General features: G+C 29.6%; 2 protein-coding genes across 2 annotated transcripts; one reads left to right on the top strand and one right to left on the bottom strand.

Moving 5' to 3' along the window:
- The first annotated feature begins 337 nt into the window (after positions 1-337).
- On the top strand, positions 338-3,978 carry LOC113380279 (ubiquitin-conjugating enzyme E2-22 kDa-like). The gene is made up of 2 exons (XM_026619630.1): positions 338-496; positions 3,701-3,978. The coding sequence occupies exons 1-2, from the start codon at positions 343-345 to the stop codon at positions 3,835-3,837; spliced, it is 291 nt and encodes a 96-aa protein (XP_026475415.1). The 5' UTR covers positions 338-342; the 3' UTR covers positions 3,838-3,978.
- Positions 3,979-6,342: 2,364 nt separating this feature from the next.
- LOC113380278 (E3 ubiquitin-protein ligase RFWD3-like) lies at positions 6,343-15,132 on the bottom strand. The gene is made up of 4 exons (XM_026619629.1): positions 14,342-15,132; positions 12,706-12,874; positions 10,489-10,836; positions 6,343-6,555 (listed from the first exon to the last, which is right to left on the bottom strand). The coding sequence occupies exons 1-4, from the start codon at positions 15,130-15,132 to the stop codon at positions 6,343-6,345; spliced, it is 1,521 nt and encodes a 506-aa protein (XP_026475414.1).
- Positions 15,133-19,288: the final 4,156 nt, after the last annotated feature.

Here is a 19,288-nt window from a genome sequence, read left to right on the forward strand (position 1 = left end):
TTTTTAACTATTTGTCAAAGAATCAGAGTCCAAATCGATTAAATATTTGATTTTTGGCACTTTATTAATTTTTTAACATTTAGGCATATTTTTTATGGCAAGGCAACGTTTGCCGGGTTAGCTAGTATATATATATATAAATTTTAGTACAGTTATTAGCCGATGATAGATTTCATTGGTTACATTTTTTTATATTTAGCACTATTCTGTTAAAATTCCTTCTCATCCTTATATATTATTATAGATCGTTGAAAAATAGATAAAATTATTATATATATATATATATATATATATATATATATAATTATTATTATTATTATAATTTTTTCTAGGGCTGCTGCAATGACCCTCCGTACTGTGTTATTATCGTTACAAGCCCTTTTATCGGCAGCAGAGCCAGATGATCCTCAGGATGCAGTCGTAGCCAAACAATACAAAGAAAATAATGAAATGTTTACGCTGACGGCTAAACATTGGACAAACATTTATGCAGGAGGTAAATGATTATTATATATATATATATGATAAAAATTGTTTCTTGGGCATCCATCCAATAATTAAAAAACAGTTTTAATGCAAAATGTTTTAATTAAGAGAACATACGTTTCGGTTATAGATTTGATCCATCTTCAGCGCATACAAATAAATTTTTAAAAAAATAACACAAAGAACAACACAAAATTGCAACAAAAAAATAAGTATGAAATAAAAAATTGAAAAAACATCAAGTTATGAAAATTTTTGAAAATTGTAAAAATTAAAATAAATAATGTTTTATTATAAAAAAGCTTATTCCAAAAGCACATCTTGTTAGTTTGGAGACAAAGTTACGTGTCTATATATATATATATATATATATATCTATATATATATATATATATATATAATATATATATATATATATAAATTTAAATTTCAAATTTCAGACAATGTGAGACATTTTTAGACTATATTAAACAGAATTTTAGATTCAGCCAGTAACAATTTTGGACAATTTTGAAATAATTCCAGACAATTTTTGACAATTTTGAATAAATTCAATATAAGACGATTTTAGAGAATTTGCAACAAATTTGATAATTTAAAAACAATATTAAATAATTATCAAAAATTTCGGACAATTTTGGTCAATTTTAGTCATTTTCATCAATTTAAAACAAATCTTAACAATATCAACAATTTTGGATAATTTATAACAATTTTCGATAATTTGAGCTATATAAAATAATTATGAACTATTAAAACAATATTTTGGATAATTTTAAACCATATTAAACAATTTAGATGATTTTAAACAATTTTGGATAACTCTAGACAATTTTGTACATTCTAAAACAAGTTAAAACTATTTTCAATAATATTAAACGATTTTGGACAATTTAAAATTATTTTGATTAATTTTTGAAAAAATTAGACAAATTCAAAACAATTTTAAATAGTTTTGACAAGTTTTACCAATTTGGCACAATTTTGATCAATTTTAGGCATTTTGGATCAAATTTTAGTCAATTTAAAATAATTTTGGATAATTTAAATGGTTTCAACAATTTTGGACAATTTCAGACAGTTTTAAGCAATATTTAACAAGTTTCGTCAATTTGGACAATTCTAGACAATTTTGCACTATTTTGAACAATTTCAGTCAATTTTAGACAATTCGGTCAATATAAATCAATTTTGGACAATTTTGAATATTACACATGATTTTGGTTAATTTTGGTCAATTTTAAATATTTAAAAATTATATGTATTTCTATATTTTAAAATAATCTAAATCAATTTGAAGAATATAAAACCAAATTTAACAATTTTGAAACAATTGAAATCAATTTGGATGATATAAAAATAATTTGGACAATTTTAGACAATTTAAATCATAAATCAAAATATTTTTTTTAAATAATTCAAACCAATATTTAACACTTTTGGTTGGTTAAGGTAAATTTTAGAAAATTTAATTTAATTTCAGACAATTTTAAACAAAATTTTTTAACAATTTTAAGTAATTTTGGACAATTTGAATTAATTTTTGGGCATTTTCGGACAATCAAACTATTTTATACCATATGAGTCAAATCTTTGGTTAGTTTTAGACAATTTTAGACAATGTAAATCAAATTTTATCAATTTCAAACAATTTGGAAATTATAAAATGGTTTGGACAATTTAAAATAATTTTTAAGTATTTTAAACCATTTGGACAAATTAAACAATATTAAACCATGTGGTCATATTGACAATTTTGGTTAATTTTGGACAATTTAAAATAAAATTTCCCAAATTTCAGACAAATTTGTAAAATTTAAAACAAGTTTTACAAATATTAAACAATTTTGGATAATATCAAACTTTTTTGAAAATTTTAAAATGCTTTGGACGATTCAAAACAATTTTTGACAATTTTAAATAATGTTGGACATTTTAAAACGTCTTTAAGTATTTTAAACAATTTTGGACCATTTTAAACAATATTAAAACAATTTTGGATAATACAATAAATACAATAATTTTTTTTGCAATAGTCTTTTTTTATATTTTTCTGAATTTTATTATTAGTCGAGTCCTTTTTCTCTTTTTAAATGTGCTGTCAGTAGAGTCGCTTTTTCTTTTTATTTTCATTTTACTCCTTTTTTATTTTTTTTAAATTTGCTCGTCAGTAGAGTCCTTTTGCTCCTAATTTTTATAAATTTGCTCGTTAAGTCTTTTTTTCTGAATTTGCTTGTCAGTAGAGTCCTTTTGTTCCTAATTTTTATGAATTTGCTCGCCAATAGAGTCCTTTTATATTTTTTCTGAATTTGCTCATCAGTAGAGTCCTTTCTATTTTTTCTGAATTTGTGTGTCAGTAGAGTCCTTTCTATTTTTTCTGAATTTGCTCGTCAGTAGAGTCCTTTTTTCTATTTTTCTCGACAGTAACCATTTTCTTTATATTATCTTAATTTGCTTGTCAGTAGAGTCCTTTTGTTTGTAATTTTTATGCATTCGCTCCTCAGTATAGTCCTTTTTCTATTTTTTTTTCAATTTTGCTCGTTAGCAGAGTCCTTTTTTCTATTTATTCTAAATTTGCTCGTCAGTAGAGTCCCTTTTCTTTTTGTCTTTGAATTTCCTCCACAGTAACATTTTTTTATATTTTCTTAATTTGCTCGTCAGTAGAGTCTCTTTGCTTATTTTTTCTGAACTTGCTCGTCAGTAGATTCCTTTTGTTTATAATTTTTCTTGAATTTGCTTTGTCAGTAGAGTCCTTTTGCTCATAATTTTTTTGAATTTGCTCGTTAGTAGAGTCCCTTTTCTTATTTTTTCTGTATTTGATCGTCAGTAGAGTCCCTTTTCTTATTTTTTTCTGAATTTGCTCTTCTGTAGATTCCTGTTGAACCGAGTGCCTAAAACATTTTGGAAAATTTCTAAAAATACACATTTATCAATTTTGGACAATTTCGCACAGTTTTTAAACAATTTTTGGTGATTTAAAACAATATTAAACTGTTTTGGACCAATTCATACAATTTTAAATAAGACATTTTTTGTAATTTCAAACAATTTTAGATTCAAACACTTCCACAAAATTTGTATTCAACAATCCAAAACAAATTCAATCGATCGACCAACATTTCTATTCGCAGAACCATTCCACACAAACTTGTCATTCGACAGTCCCTTTAAAAGTTTCACTTCAAAACTATAACTTTATATTCTTTTTTTCCAGGTCCTCATGTGTTCTCCGACTGCAACACCAAAATCCAACGTCTCATCGACATGGGCATCGAGGAGCACCAGGCCCGAGTGGCACTATCCTCTTACAACTGGGAACTGGAGAGGGCGACGGAGCAGCTGTTTAGTTAGTTAGTCGATAACAAAATTCATTTAAATAATTAATTAATTAAAAAAATTCAGAATTTAAACTACAAACAAATTATTATTATTAATTTATTATCCGATTCACGATTCGATTTTCTTTCAACGTTCAACAAAAACATGCACATGAAAAAGATAGAGATAAACAAATAGAATGGTTTTCAATTTAGTAAAGGACACTCGATAGTTGTGACCGGTAATAAATATTAGTTAGAGAGCCTCAGCTGTGCTCGGCCGATGGCAGATAATATTTTTGTAATAAAATTTTAATGTACATGTTTTTTACTGTTTGTTATGTTATTAAATTTTTTTTAAATAAATACATGTAATATATGATGTTGGTGGAATGGAATTGAATGAACTCGAGGTCGAGGGGAGGAGTTGCGGTTGTAAAATATTATAGGCCTGTGGGAAAGTGTTTCTAAAAATTATGTTGAGGTTGTTTTCGAAGGAGATGTTATTTTGAATTGGTGAAATGATTAAACTGTTGATGGGAGGAAACGGAGTTGTAAAATATTATAGGCTTGTGGGAAAGTGATTTTAGTGTTTCTAAATGTGATCTTAGTTTTTCTAATATAAATTTTTTGGACTTGTATAAATTAATATTCTAATATTCTAAATTTTTTTTCTAATTTAGTTAGTGAAGTTCTGTTTTCTAAAATTATTGAAGATTTTTTTTTAATATCTATTTTTTAGTTGAAAGAAACCTCCTTTTTTATTTATTTTTACTTGCTCGTCAGTAGAGTCCCCTTTCCTCATATGTCTGTATTAGCAGAGTTTTCTGGTCAGCAGAGATCATTTTATCTTTTGTTTTCAGTTTGCTCGTCAGTAGAATCCTTTTGCTTTTATTTTTTTCAGCCAGTTCAGACCTTTTCTTGAGTTTGCTCGTCAGTAGAGTTTTTTTTTCTATTTTTTTTAATTTGTTCGTCAGTAGTCTTTTTGCTTCAAATTTTTTGAGTTTGCGTGTCAGTCTTTTTTTGAGTTTACTCATCAGTAGAGTCCCTTTTCTTATTTTTTCTGAATTTACTCTTCAGTAGGGTCCTTTTTTCTAACTTTTATGAATTTACTCGTCAGTAGAGTCCTTCTCCCAAATTTTTGTGAATTTGCTGTTCAGTAGAGTCCCTTTTACTATTTATTTTCAATTTGCTCGTCAGTAAAGTCCCCTTTTCTAATTTTTATGAATTTGCTCGTCAGTAGAGTCCTTTTACCCACTTTTTTTAAAAATTTCTTGTCAGTAGAGATTCTTTTACTAATTTTTTTGAGTCCCTTTTCTTTTTGTTTTCAGTTTGCTGTTTTTAGTAGGTTTTACATTTTTTCTGAACTTGCTCCTCAGTAAAGTCCTTTCTCCTATTTTTGCTTTGAATTTGCTTGTCAGTAGAGTCCTTTTCCTATTTTTTTTAAATTTGTTTGTCAGTAGAGCCCCTTTTCCTTTTATTTTCAGTTTGCTCATCAGTACAGTCCTTTTTTCCTATTTTTATGAATTTGATCGTCAGTAAAGGCTTCTTTATTTTTTTTTTGTCAAATTTGCTCTTCATGAGAATCTCTTGTCTTTTATGTACTCTTTGCTCGTCAGTAGAATCTTTTTTTTTTATTTTCAGTTGCTCGTCAGTAGAGTCCTTTTGTCTTTATGTTCAGTTTGCTCGTCAGTAGTCCTTTTATAAATTTTTTTTTTGAGTTTGCTCGTCAGTAGAGTCCCTTTTCTTCAATTATTTTGAATTTGCTCGTCAGTAGAGTCCTTTTGATCCTAATTTTTGTGAATTTGCTCGTCAGTAGAGTCCCTTTTTTTTAAATTAATATTCTATTTTTTTCTCTAAATTTACTTGTTAGTAAAGTTCTGTTTCCCAAAATTATTGAAGTTTTTTTTTAACATCTATTTTCTAGTTGGAAGAAGTCATTTTTTCATGTCAATAGATCCCCTTTTGTTTTTCTATTCAGTAGAGTCCTTTTTCTTCTTTTTCTGAATTTGTTCGTCAGTAGTCTTTTTTCTATTTCTTTGAGTTTGCTCGTCAATAGAGCCCCCCTTTTTTATTTTTAGTTTGCTTGTCAGTAGAGTCCTATTGCCCCTTTTTCTGAGTTTGCTTGTCAGTAGAGTCCTTTCGCTCCTATTTTTTTTTTCTGAATTTGTCAGTAGAGTCCTTTTGCTCCTCCTTTTCTCGAGTTTGCTCGTCAGTAGAGCCCTTTTAGTCTCTTATTTTAGTTTGCTCGTCAATAGAGTCTATTATTTTCAGTTTGCTCGTCAGTAGAGCCCCTTCTTGTCTCACATTGACCTAATTCCATTCATTATAAAAAACATTTCAGTTCAATATTCTTATTTTATTACCATCAGTTCGTATAAAAATATTGCCTTAGCTTAATTTGTACAGAATTAAATCGGGTAAAATTTATATTACAAACTAGTATTTACACAACTCTAAATAACAATAATAATAATAATAATAATTAATATTATTATTATCATTATTATTATTATTACTATTACTATTATTATTATTATCAAACGACCACTCTCGTCCTATACAAATACAAAGAGGTCTCGGTTAAAGCTAAAAGATACATATTCGAATCGACTTGTGCTGCACACAGATCGAGAACAGGATTCGATACTGGCAGCGTCTTGACCTTCCTCTCGGTTTTCATACTCCAGATGATGTAGCTCTTGTAGTGGTTGTCGTAGACTGCCACGTAGTGCTCGTTGTTGAAGATTATCTTGAAAAGATAATAGACATATAGATAAGATAAATAATAAAAAAAAATTATATTGAATTCATATTATAAAACTTACAATCTTCCAATAAATTTTCTTTAATACTAAAAAAAATAAAGCATCAAATATAAATCTCTTCATTTAATATGAAACCTCGAACAAAATAACATAAAAGTGTGAAAACCGCATCAAAATATCTCAACAAATGCAAAAGTTATGCCGTTTTAAATTCTCGAGTGACATCACTGCCGCCTGATGCCAAAAACAGTGGCGCTGCTGTCGCACTAAAATATAAACGTCAATAACTCGCGTATTTATTGACGGATTTTAAAAATTCTTTCACTGTTGCGTTAGTTATGAGTTACACTTCAATCCTACAGCAATTAATATAGTATCATATACCTATTTACACTCGTACATGAATATGAAGCTTAATATAACTAGTGGTGTATGACATCGTGCCTTAAGGCAAATTGCTGGAACTTCCCGTACCGTAATGAAATATTCGAGAAATTTTAAACGTTTTCAAATACATTATTACAAATACTCTGCAACTTTCATTATTTTTGCTATCCTGTTTGTTATATCTGAGCAAATCAAATGTGAATCATAAATCATAAGCCTTTTTTAATTTTCTGGACAAAATTAAAATTTGCTCGTCAGCAGAGTCCCTTTTGTGTTTTTTTTTTAAGATTAAAATTAAAATTTGCTTGTCAGTAGAGTCCTTTTTAAAGCAAAATTAAGTTTGTTCGTCAGTAGAGTCCTTTTTCCTGTTTTTTTTAAAGCAAAATTAAGTTTGTTCATCAGTAGAGTTTTTTTTTCCTTTTTTTTTTAAAGCAAAATTAAGTTTGTTTCGTCAGTAGAGTCCTTTTCTTGTTTTTTTTTTTTAAAGCAAAATTAAGTTTGCTCGTATAGTCCCCTTTTTAATTTTCAAGACAAAATTAAAATTTGCTCGTCAGCAGAGTCCCTCTTGTGTTTTTTTTTTAAGATTAAAATTAAAATTTGCTTGTCAGTAGAGTCCTTTTTAAAGAAAAATTAAGTTTGTTCGTCAGTAGAGTTCTTTTTCCTGTTTTTTTAAAGCACAATTAAGTTTGCTCATCAGTATGGTCCCCTTTTTATTTTCAGGACAGAATTAAAATTTGCTCGTCAGCAGAGTCCCTTTTTTGTTTTTTTTTTTAAGATTAAAATTAAAATTTGCTTGTCAGTAGAGTCCTTTTTAAAGGAAAATTAAGTTTGTTCGTCAGTAGAGTCCTTTTTCCTGTTTTTTTAAAGCAAAATTAAGTTTGCTCGTCAGTATGGTCCCCTTTTTAATTTTCAGGACAAAATTAAAATTTGCTCGTCCTTTTTAAAGGAAAATAAGTTTGTTCGTCAGTAGAGTCCTTTTCCTGTTTTTTTTTAGAGCAAAATTAAATTTTGTAAGTAGAGTCCCTTTGTTCCTCTTGTTAAATTGAAAACAAGTTAGCTCGTCAGTAGAGTCCCTTTTGTGTTTTTTTAAGATTAAAATTAAGTTTGCTCGTCAGTAGAATCTCTTTTGTGTATTTTTAGAATAGAATTAAGTTTGGTTGTCTGTAGAGTCCTTTTTTGCTTTTTATATTAAAATATAGTTGCTCATCAGTAGAGTGCTTTTTTTGTTTGACGCTACTGACGAGCTAATTAAATTGTAAACAAAAAGAAAGGGACTCTACTGACTATCAAACTTTATTTTCTTTCTAGGAGATTACATTACAGACTCTACTTTTTGCTCTAGAACATTTAAAAAGGAACTCTACTGACGAGCAAACTAAAACACACGATCTATTAGCTCCAGAAAAAGGACACTAATAGAACTTGATTACAAAAAAATAGTTGCCCAATTTACACAAAATTGAAAAAGTGCTCCCGTACAGTCACAGTCTAAACGCATTTGCAAACCATTCTGTGCGACATTTTCACTTATACTGTGCCAGCTTGGCGGCATTTTCACATTTTTTCATAGTTTTCTCACCAAATTGAAAGTGCTCCAGTAAACGCACTTGCGAAACATTTGTACCAGATTGGCGCTTAGACTGTGCTTAGTCTGGATGATTTTTTCATTTTTAATCCAAAATTACAAAAATATTTTATGGAAATTAAAAAAAGATGTAAAAGATCATGATGCTCTCTAGTAGAGTCCTATTGCTCCAAATTTTTTTGAGTTTGCTCGTCAGTAGAGTCCTTTTGCTCCATTTTTGCAGAAATGAAAATGAGAAACCAAAGGGACTCTACAGTCGAACAAACTCAAAAATGACAGGAAAGGAACTCTACTGACGCGTAAACACTAATTCCTGATTTTAAAAAGGGAAAGAAACTCTACTGAGAAGCAAACTCCGACAAGTTAAAAAAAAGAACTCTACTGACGATCAAAATCTGAAAAATAAGAAAAAGAACTCTACTGACAAACAACTTAAAAAAAATAGAAAAAAAAGAACTCTACTGACGAGCAAATTAAAAAAAAGTAACAAAATGTTATGAAAAAAATAAAAATTGAGCAATGAGTCGAAAGATAAAATTAACAAATTGGATTTTCTGAATTTATTGAATCTCTCCCTTCATTGGACATTATAAATAAAATATTATAGGCATACGAAAAATTTTCAAAAAAAGTTATTGTGTACAGCCCAGACAGATGTTGTCACATCAAATATGTCATGTGGGGTATCAAATAAAAGGTCTTCATCAGATTTATCGAAATACCACATTCACAGGTTTAAGAAACGAGTAGGGTTCCGTATAACCTATATATTCAATGACCAATATTATATTTTGGAAATTTTAAAGAATACTGGTTTGCTGTAAGGTTTCTATACTAGACAGTATTACAGACAATTGAATTTACAACAAATTCACCGAATATTTCATTTATCACAGACGAACGGTTCAAAAGTTACAAAATATGTAACAAAAGTAGACCATTGGGTTGCAGGAACTTAAATAGTACAACAATTAAAGATGTTGTGACGTCACATGCGGCATGTGGGGTATCAAATGAAAGGTCTCGACGAGCACTATACGAATATTGTATAAATAATCAATAGAAAATTAATATATTAATTAATGGGTTATTTATAAATACACCGATTTGCTGTAGGGCCTTACAATGTTAGACAATATTATAGACAGTACAATTTAGAACAAATTTGTCGAATATTCCATTTATCTCAGACGAACGGTTCTAAAGTTACGAGAGATGTAAGAAAAGTAGACCAATGGGTTGCCAAACTATAAATAGTACAGCGGGTAAAGATATCGTAGCGTCAAATATGTCATGTGGGGTATCAAATGAAAGGTCTCGAAGAACACTATACGAATATCGTATAAATAATCAATAGACAATTAATATATTAATTTTAGTGTAATTTATAAGTACACCGAATTGCTGAAGGGTCTTACAATGTTAGACAATATTATAGACAGTACAATTTAGAACAAATTTGTCGAATATTCCATTTATCTCAGACGAACGGTTCTAAAGTTACGAGAGATGTAAGAAAAGTAGACCAATGGGTTGCCAAACTATAAATAGTACAGCGGGTAAAGATATCGTAGCGTCAAATATGTCATGTGGGGTATCAAATGAAAGGTCTCGAAGAACACTATACGAATATCGTATAAATAATCATAGACAATTAATATATTAATTTTAGTGTAATTTATAAGTACACCGAATTGCTGAAGGGTCTTACAATGTTAGACAATATTATAGACAGTACAATTTAGAACAAATTTGTCGAATATTTCATTTATCTCAGAAGAACGGTTCAAAAGTTACAAGAGATGTAACGAAAGTAGACCAATGGGTTGCCAAACTATAAATAGTACAGCGGGTAAAGATGTTGTGACGTCAAATATGGCATGTGGGGTATCAAATGAAGGTCTCGACGAGCACTACACAAATATAATATAAATTTATCCCTCACCTGTGTCGATCTCGACATAACATCCTGAAACTGTCCTCCCAAGAATTCGTGCACCATTCGAGCGGTTATGATGTCATCGACTTTATCCAAAGTGGCCACGATGTGTCTTGAATTCTTGAATTTGGAACAGGGCCTCGCCGATATTAGTATATGATCGGAACTTCTGTCGTAGGACAGACTGACAAAGGAGCCTTCGAAGGGCAACTTGAAGGTCTTTTTGGATGTATCAATTGTGTCCACGACCCAACAGGATTTCAGAGTGCACACTAAGACTCCTCCGTAGGGCAAAGGGGCACCTGGTGAGGCTGGAACTGCACGTATGGAAATGGCTGGTGACATGTCATCGAGCTGAAAAGGTAAAAGAAATAGAAATATAAATATAGAAGTTTGTTGTTTGAATAGATTTAATGAAATGTAAACCAAAGGGTTGCTTAATGAAAATTGTGCAGTGGGTTAAAAAGTTTTACTTCAAATATAGGCATGTGGGGTATCTAATGAAAGGTCTCAAAGAGCACTATCGAAATATCTTAATGATATTCTAAACATTTCAACAGGGTTCTGCATAATGTATTTTTAACGTATTTTTTTGCTATTTTAAAGTATACCAAGTTTCTTCAAAGGTTCTATACACGACTATGTTATAAATCTCTTAATTTAGAACAAATTTGCCGAACATTCTATTTATTTTGGACAAACGGTTCAAAAGTTACAAAAGATTTAATAAAACATAAATCAATGGGTTGCTGAATGTAAATTGTATAGTGGGTTAAAAAGTTTTACTTCAAATATAGGCATGTGGGGTTTCAAATGAAAGGTCTCAAAGAGCACTATTGAAATATCGTAGTTACAAATAAATAGGAATAAGGACTCTACTGGCGAGCAAATGATTTTTTCATTCAAATAAAGAAAAATGAACTCTACTGACAATCAAAATAAAACAATTACAATCGTCGATCATTTACGAAAAGGGACTCTACTGACGAACAAATTGCAAATAAAAAACAAAAGAGACTCCATTGACGAGCAAATTTAAAATAAAAGACAAAGGGGACTCTACCGACGAGCAAACTAGAAATAAAAGACAAAGGGGACTCTACCGACGAGCAAACTAGAAATAAAAGACAAAGGGGACTCTACCGACGAGCAAACTAGAAATAAAAGACAAAGGGGACTCTATCGACGAGCAAACTAGAAATAAAAGACAAAGGGGACTCTACTGACGAGCAAATTAGAAATGAAACACAAAAGGGACTCCGCTGATGAGCAAACTGCAAATAAGATACAAAAGGGACTTTTGTATCTTACGAGCATACTGGAAATAAAACACAAAAAGGACTCTACTGACGAGCAAACTGCAAATAAAAGACAAAAGGGACTCTACTGACGAACTAACTGAAATAAGAGACAAAAAGGACTCTACTCACGAGCAATTTACAAAAAGGCAAAAGGGAATCTACTGACGAGCAAATTGCAAATAAAACACAAAAGGGACTCTACTGACGATCAAACTGAAAATAAAAAATAAAAAGAAACATTACTGACGAGCAAACTAGCAATGAAAGACACAAGGGACTTACTGACGAGCAAACTAAAATATATAAAAATAGACGAGCAAACTAAAAATAAGAAGGAATAGGAATGATAAAAATATAACCAATAATTTACTGCACGACAACTTGCTGTAAGGTTTTTATACTCGATAAGGTTATAAACATATTAATTAAGAACAAATTTACTGAATATTTCATTTATTTTGGACCGATGGTTTACAAGTTACAAAAAATATTATAAAAAGTTGACCAATGGGTTGCGGTATCAAATGAAAGGTCGCGAAAAGCACTATACAAAAATCGTACTTACAGTCTTATAGGGTTCGTACCATTCATTAAATTCTAAAGCCAATTTTTTGTTATTTTAAAATATACCAACTTCCTGTAATCTTAATTTAGAACAAATTTACCAAATATTTCATTTATTTTCTGCGAACGGTTTAAAACTTACAAAAGATATAATTAAAAGTAGACCATTGGGTTGCTAAACTATAAACAGTACAGTAATTAAAGATTTTACATTCAATATGTCATGTGGGGTATCAAATGAAAGGTCTCGACGAGCACTATCCAAAAATCATACTTAGAGACCTTAGAAACATTTTTAGGGTTTCGTACCATGCACACTATTTTTGCTTTATTGAATAGAAAATTTTATTTATTTTACCTTGAACGTATCCAGACACTCCTGTGCATTATTTAAATCAAATTTCAAAAATGTTCCCGACTGTCCTCCCACATAAAATAAATTTGGGTTGCATCCATCCCAACAGCAAGACCACAATTGAATTTCTGTATGACGACTAGGATGATAGTTTTTTTGGAACGTCATAAATCTACAAAAAAAAATATAAATATAATAGCTATTTTAACAATGTGGCCTTTTGTTAACTTCCCGTAGGGTAAGTTATAGTAATCGTCCAAAAATCGAAATCAAAAATTTTTACATTTCTCGACGTTTTGAAGGTTTTTGAACATTTTGGCATACTTCAGAAAAAATGGATGTGTGTGTGTGTGTTGTGTGTGTGTGTGTGTGTGTTTTGTATGTCCGCTTTTTTTCGTCCACGTTTTCGGGCGCACGGATCAACCGATTTGAATGGTTTAAAAAACATTCGATTCCTATTGATAGAGAGATGTGCTGATTAGTTTTTGGCAAAGGCAGGTCCAGCCGTTACGGAGATATGGAGCAAAGAGTGCAGAAAATAGAAAGCGAGTTTTTGAGAGAACGGATCGTCCGATTTGAATGATTCAAAAAACATTTTACTTGCAATGACGAAATAAATAAGTGACGCAATTTTTGTAAAGGCAGGTCTAGTGGTTTCGGAGATACAGAGGAAAAGGTGAAAAAAATGATATTTGCCGGTCAAAAATAAAATAGAAATCGAGTTTTTGAGGATCGGAGCGCCCGATTTGAATGATTCAAAAAACATTTTACTTGCAATCAGGAAATGAATAAATGACGCAATTTTTGTAAAGGCAGGTCCAGCGGTTTCGGAGATACATAGGAAAAAGTGAAAAAGAAATGATATTTGCCGGTTAAAATAAAATATAAATCGAGTTTTTGAGAGAACAGATCATCCGATTTGAATGATTCAAAAATTATTTTGCTTGTAATGACGAAATGAATAATTGACGCAATTTTTGTAAAGGCAGGTCTAGTGGTTTCGGAGATACAGAGGAAAAAGTAAAAAAGAAATGATATTTGCCGGTCAAAAATAAAATAGAAATCGAGTTTTTGAGGGATCGGAGCGCCCGATTTGAATGATTCAAAAAACATTTTACTTGTGATGACGAAATGAATAATTGACGCAATTTTTGTAAAGGCAGGTCTGGTGGTTTCGGAGATACAGAGGAAATAGTAAAAAAGAAATGATATTCGGCGGTGGAAAATGATCATTGGACATATTAGTCATAATATTTCATAAATATTATCACAGATGGCGCCAGAATTTATTTAATGACAAATGTTAATAATGAATATATGAAACTTTTAATTTAATTGCGGACTATCTAAATGTTAATATTAAGAGCTAAAACTTTCAGAGAATTTTCTTTTATTAATTGGAAGCGTTTGAGCCCTTGGGAGCAAAGAAATTTGTAAATGTCCAATATATATATATATATATATATAATATATATTATATATATATATATACATATTTTATTTATCTACCTTTGCAGTTTTATCCAAAGACACAGTCAGCAGCAAATCAACGTTCAATGTACTAAATTCAATATGCCGAATCTGTTTCTGGCTCAAATAAACAAATTGAAGCGCCTTACACAACTTCATATCGATCAACTTGACTCCGAAACCAACAAAAATATTCCCCTGAGACTTCTGTGACACCGCCAGCAATTGATAATGCGGATTGTATGAAAAAACTCTACACCCGGCATCGCTGGACATCTCTATAGTCTTATCTTTATACAAATCGATTAATTGAGTTTTACAATGACTAGAGGAAGTACTACTCGGGGTAATGGAGCATTGTTTAAGTTTTTCATTTTCTTCTGAGAGTAATTGTAGTTTAATAATGCAGGATTGATACTGTTGTTCCAACTTGCATTTCTCGGCTATGACTTTATCTAGTTTATCTTTCATGAATTCTAACTCGCTAGTGTCTTGTACTTTGAGAGTCTTTGCGTAAATAAAACGCAGATCACGCATGTGTGCTTTCATTTTGCAAGTCGGACAGTTTTTAGTCTCGCCTTTGAGCCAACGTTTGATACAACAGTGTCCGAATAAGTGCCCACATTTTAAAGATGTCAAGCGATGGTCACCTGAATTAGTCCAATAGTCGAAACATATTGGACATAAAGTACCCTCTTCATCATCGTCGTCGTCTGAGACACTTAGGGCTCGTTTTTTGTTACACTTGACATCCACCACTTTAATATCTTCAGTCTTAACTACTTCTATATCATTACTATTACTACTATTTTCTTCCTGTACAATATGGCCTGTGATTATGCTAGAATCGTGCACACTTCTAATTCTGCTACTTCTTCTTGTTTCAAGAATTGGTGATGAAGGATTTATTTGATTTATTTCCAGAGAATTTGAATCCTCACCAGGATCGTCCAGGTCCATGGTTATTTATCATTTATCACAAATTATAAAATATTAAAACATTGTTTAAAGTCTTGTTTTATCTTAATTTGTTTGCTAGTACCCGACATTTTTGTTGAGGTTATGTTTTGGTAGTTGACACTGGTTGACAGGTGGTTAACGCGCGCGTTTTGGTAAACAATACGTTTTTAGCGGCAAATTCGAAAATATTAAACGTAATAGTAATTTTATTAATAGTAGAAGTAACTTTATTAAAATGTTGTATATTTGCTTTTCAGTTTAAACTTTTATGTGTTTTTAATATATGGCAGCCATTTTGTAAGTCGAAGTGGGTAAAATTTTGCACAATGTTAATTTTGTAAAATTTTGTTTTAAAAAATACATTTAAAGTGTTAACTTACCATATATATTACGTTGTGCATTGTTTAAATATTAATTTGTTGCAAATCGAACAGTATCGAATTTAATATAGCGGTTGTGTTGACAGTTGACACTAGTTGACAGTTGGTTAACGCGTAGATTTGATTTAGCGGTAAATTCAAAATTTATTAAACGTAATAGTAATTGTTAAATAGTAGAAGTATACTTATTAAAATGTTAAATATTTGCTTTTCAGTTCAAACTTTTATGTTTGAACTGACTGTATTTACATGATTTAATATTTGGCAGCCATTTTGTAATTCTAAGTGGGTAAAATTTTGCACAATGTTAATTTTGTAGGATTTTGTTTTAAAAAATACATTTAAAGTGTAAACTTACCATATATTTAACGTTGTGCATTGTTTAAAACATTGTTTATATATTAATTTGTTGCAATTCGAACAGTATCGAGTTAATGAATATTGCGGTTGTGTTGCGTAGATTTGATTTAGAGGTAAATTTAAAAGTTATTAAACGTAATAGTAATTTTATTAAATAGTAGAAATAATCTTAATGAAATGTTAAATATTTGCTTTTCAGTTCAAACTCTTATGTTTGAACTGACTGTATTACGTGATTTAATATTTGGCAGCCATTTTGTAAGTCAAAGTGGGTAAAATTTGGCACAATGTTAATTTTGTTTTAAAAAATACAAATAAAGTGTTAACTTACCATATATTTAACGTTGTGCATTGTTTAAAACATTGTTTATATATTAATTTGTAATTATTATTAATTATAATGTAATTTGTAATTAATTTGTATCGAGTTTAATATGGCGGTTGTGTTGACAGTTGACACTAGTTGACAGTTGGTTAACGCGTAGATTTGAATTAGCAGTAAATTTAAAAATTATTAACAATTATTAATAATTTTATATATATATTATTATATATCGGTATGTAACAATTTGTAACTTTTGCAACAGAATTATATTTAAGAAATTGTTTATTAACTTCCCGTAGGGTAAGTTATAGTAATCGTCCAAAAATCGAAATCAAAAATTTTTACATTTCTCGACGTTTTGAAGGTTTCTGAACATTTTGGCATACTTCAGAAAAAATGGATGTGTGTGTGTGTGTGTGTGTGTGTGTGTGTTTTGTATGTCCGCTTTTTTTCGTCCACGTTTTCGGGCGCACGGATCAACCGATTTGAATGGTTTAAAAAACATTCGATTCTTATTGATAGGGAGATGTGCTGGTTAGTTTTTGGCAAAGGTAGGCCCAGAGGTTTCGGAGATACAGAGCTAAATTTAAAAAAAATGGCTGTTTTTGAGAGAACTAAGCGTCCGATTTAAATGATTCAAAGAACATTCTGCTTTTTTCAACAAAATAATTGATTTTGGAAAAAAAAATTTTTTGTTTCTAATTTTTTTTCAAAAAAATTTTTTTGTAATTTTGGATTAAAAATTCAAAAAATCACCCAAGCTAAGCACAGTCTAAGCGCCACTCTGGTACAAATGTTTACCCAAGTGCGTTTAGACTGTTTGTGTACTGGAGCACTTTTCCAATTTTGTGAAAATTATTGAAAAATGTGAAAATGCCGCCAAGCTGAGCACAGTATAAGTGAAAATGTCGCACAGAATTATTTGCAAATGCGTTCAGACTGTGACTATGCGGGAGCACTTTTTCAATTTTGTGGAAATTTGGCACTATTTTTTTTTTAAATTTGATTCGAAATGAAATGACGATTGTTAATGTTCTGGAGATGATAAATTGATTTATTTATAATTAACTTTCCGTAGGGTAAGTTATAGTAATCGCACAAAAATCGAAAATGAAAATTTTTATATATCTTTACGTTTCAAAGGTTTCTGAATATATTGGCATACCTTAGAGAAAATTGATGTATGTGTGTATGTGTGTGTGTGTGCGTGCATTTGTGTGTTCAGATACAAATTTTCGTCGACGATTTCGGGAACCGGGATGAAGCAATTTGATTAATTCAAAAAACATTCGATTCGTATTGATAAGGAGACGTGCTGATTAGTTTTTGTCAAAGGCAGGTCCGTTCCGAAGATATGGGGCAAAAAGGGCCAAAAACGGTAACTCAGTTTTTAAGAGAACGGAGCGTCCGATTTGTATAATTCAAAAACATTTTACTTGCATTATCAAGATGAAGATTTGATCAAATTTTCATGAAAATAGGTCTAGCGGTTTCGGAGATCTAGTAAAAAAAGTAAAAAAAAAATAACATTTGGCGGTCAACAATAATCATTAGACATTAGACATATGCACATCAAATTATCAGATATTTAAAGAGATTTTAACAATAAGTATACATTTTGTTAACATTCCTATGGGTTCCGTACCAATGCTTATGCGTTAGACAGCGACGCGGCGCTTACGCGCTTCGATATTTAGTCTCTATGCATTAAAGCAGTACGATTGCTTTGAAAAAAAGTTCAGAATTTCCAAAATATTTCAAAATAAATTTTTCAACAAAAAGTAAGTTTTTGTCAAAAATTTATATAGTTCCTCAAAAATCTATTTTTTTCAGAGTAATTTTTTTTCAAAAATGTTAATCTTCTCAAAAAAAAAAAAAAAATTTGGTACGGGAAGTTCCAGCAATTTGCCTTAAGGCACGATGCCATGCGCCCCACTAGTTTAAATTTGAATAACAAACCAAGTTGAAACAAAATTACTGCACGTAAGGCTTGTGAAAATACTTTGAGTGTGAAGTTCGCGCGTTCGCAACAAACGTTGAGATTTAAAATTCAAATTTCAAATATTTTCAAAAACAATTGTTTAATACGGGTGTGTATTAATATATATCATTAGAAAGATAAAAAAAATATTTATAAACATGTTTTTTAAAAATTTGTTTAAATTTTAAAAGTGAACATTTATAAAGAGTTGATTTTTTATTTGGTTACATTTGTTTGTATTTACTTTTATATTGTTTAAATTTGTTCTAATACATATATTTTATTATATATCATTAGAAAGCTAATAAAATTATCTACAAATCTGTATATAACAATTTGTAACTTTTGGAACAAATTATATTAAAAAATTGTTTATATCCTGCGTTTAAAACAATTGCTATGCATATATTTTTGTAAACTAATATGGTTATATTTTTTTAATATTTGTATGGTTTTCTTGAATAATTAGCAAGCTAATAAAATTATCTACAAATCTGTATATTAAGTTTTACAACTTTTTAAACAAAATTATGTAAAACAAATTTGTAAAGTTCAATATTTAGTATCTAGTTATTACTATTGGTGGATTTCATTGGTTACATTTTTTTATATTTGATACTATTCTGTAAATTTAATAAGTAATAAATCTTTATACGTATATATTATTATATATCATTAAAAACTAGATAAAATTATCTATAAATGTGTATATAACTATTTGTATATGTAGGAACAAAATTATATAAAAATAATTTGTTTAACATTGAAATTAAAATCTTGTTAACGTCCTCACATTCTTGTAGCTGCAGCACTTTGTTTTATATTTTGTATTTATTTTGTTTAAATTTAATTAAATATATTAACATTATTATATATCATTAGAAAGCTTATAAAATTATCTATAATTATATATATAACAATTTATAACTTTTAGAAAAAAATTGTCTAGAAATAAATGGTTGAAGTTTGAATCTGTAAAAGGTAAAACTTGCAAACTGAGACTGGTCCATTCTCTTTATATCTAGCTAATTTTATCTTATAATATATATATATATATATATATATATATATATATATATATATATAATGATGTATATAAATAAACTAGTG

Source organism: Ctenocephalides felis, unplaced genomic scaffold (assembly GCF_003426905.1).
Source record: "Ctenocephalides felis isolate EL2017-DRISC unplaced genomic scaffold, ASM342690v1 CF-g0.4_SCAFFOLD_02000, whole genome shotgun sequence".
NCBI lineage: Eukaryota > Metazoa > Arthropoda > Insecta > Siphonaptera > Pulicidae > Ctenocephalides > Ctenocephalides felis.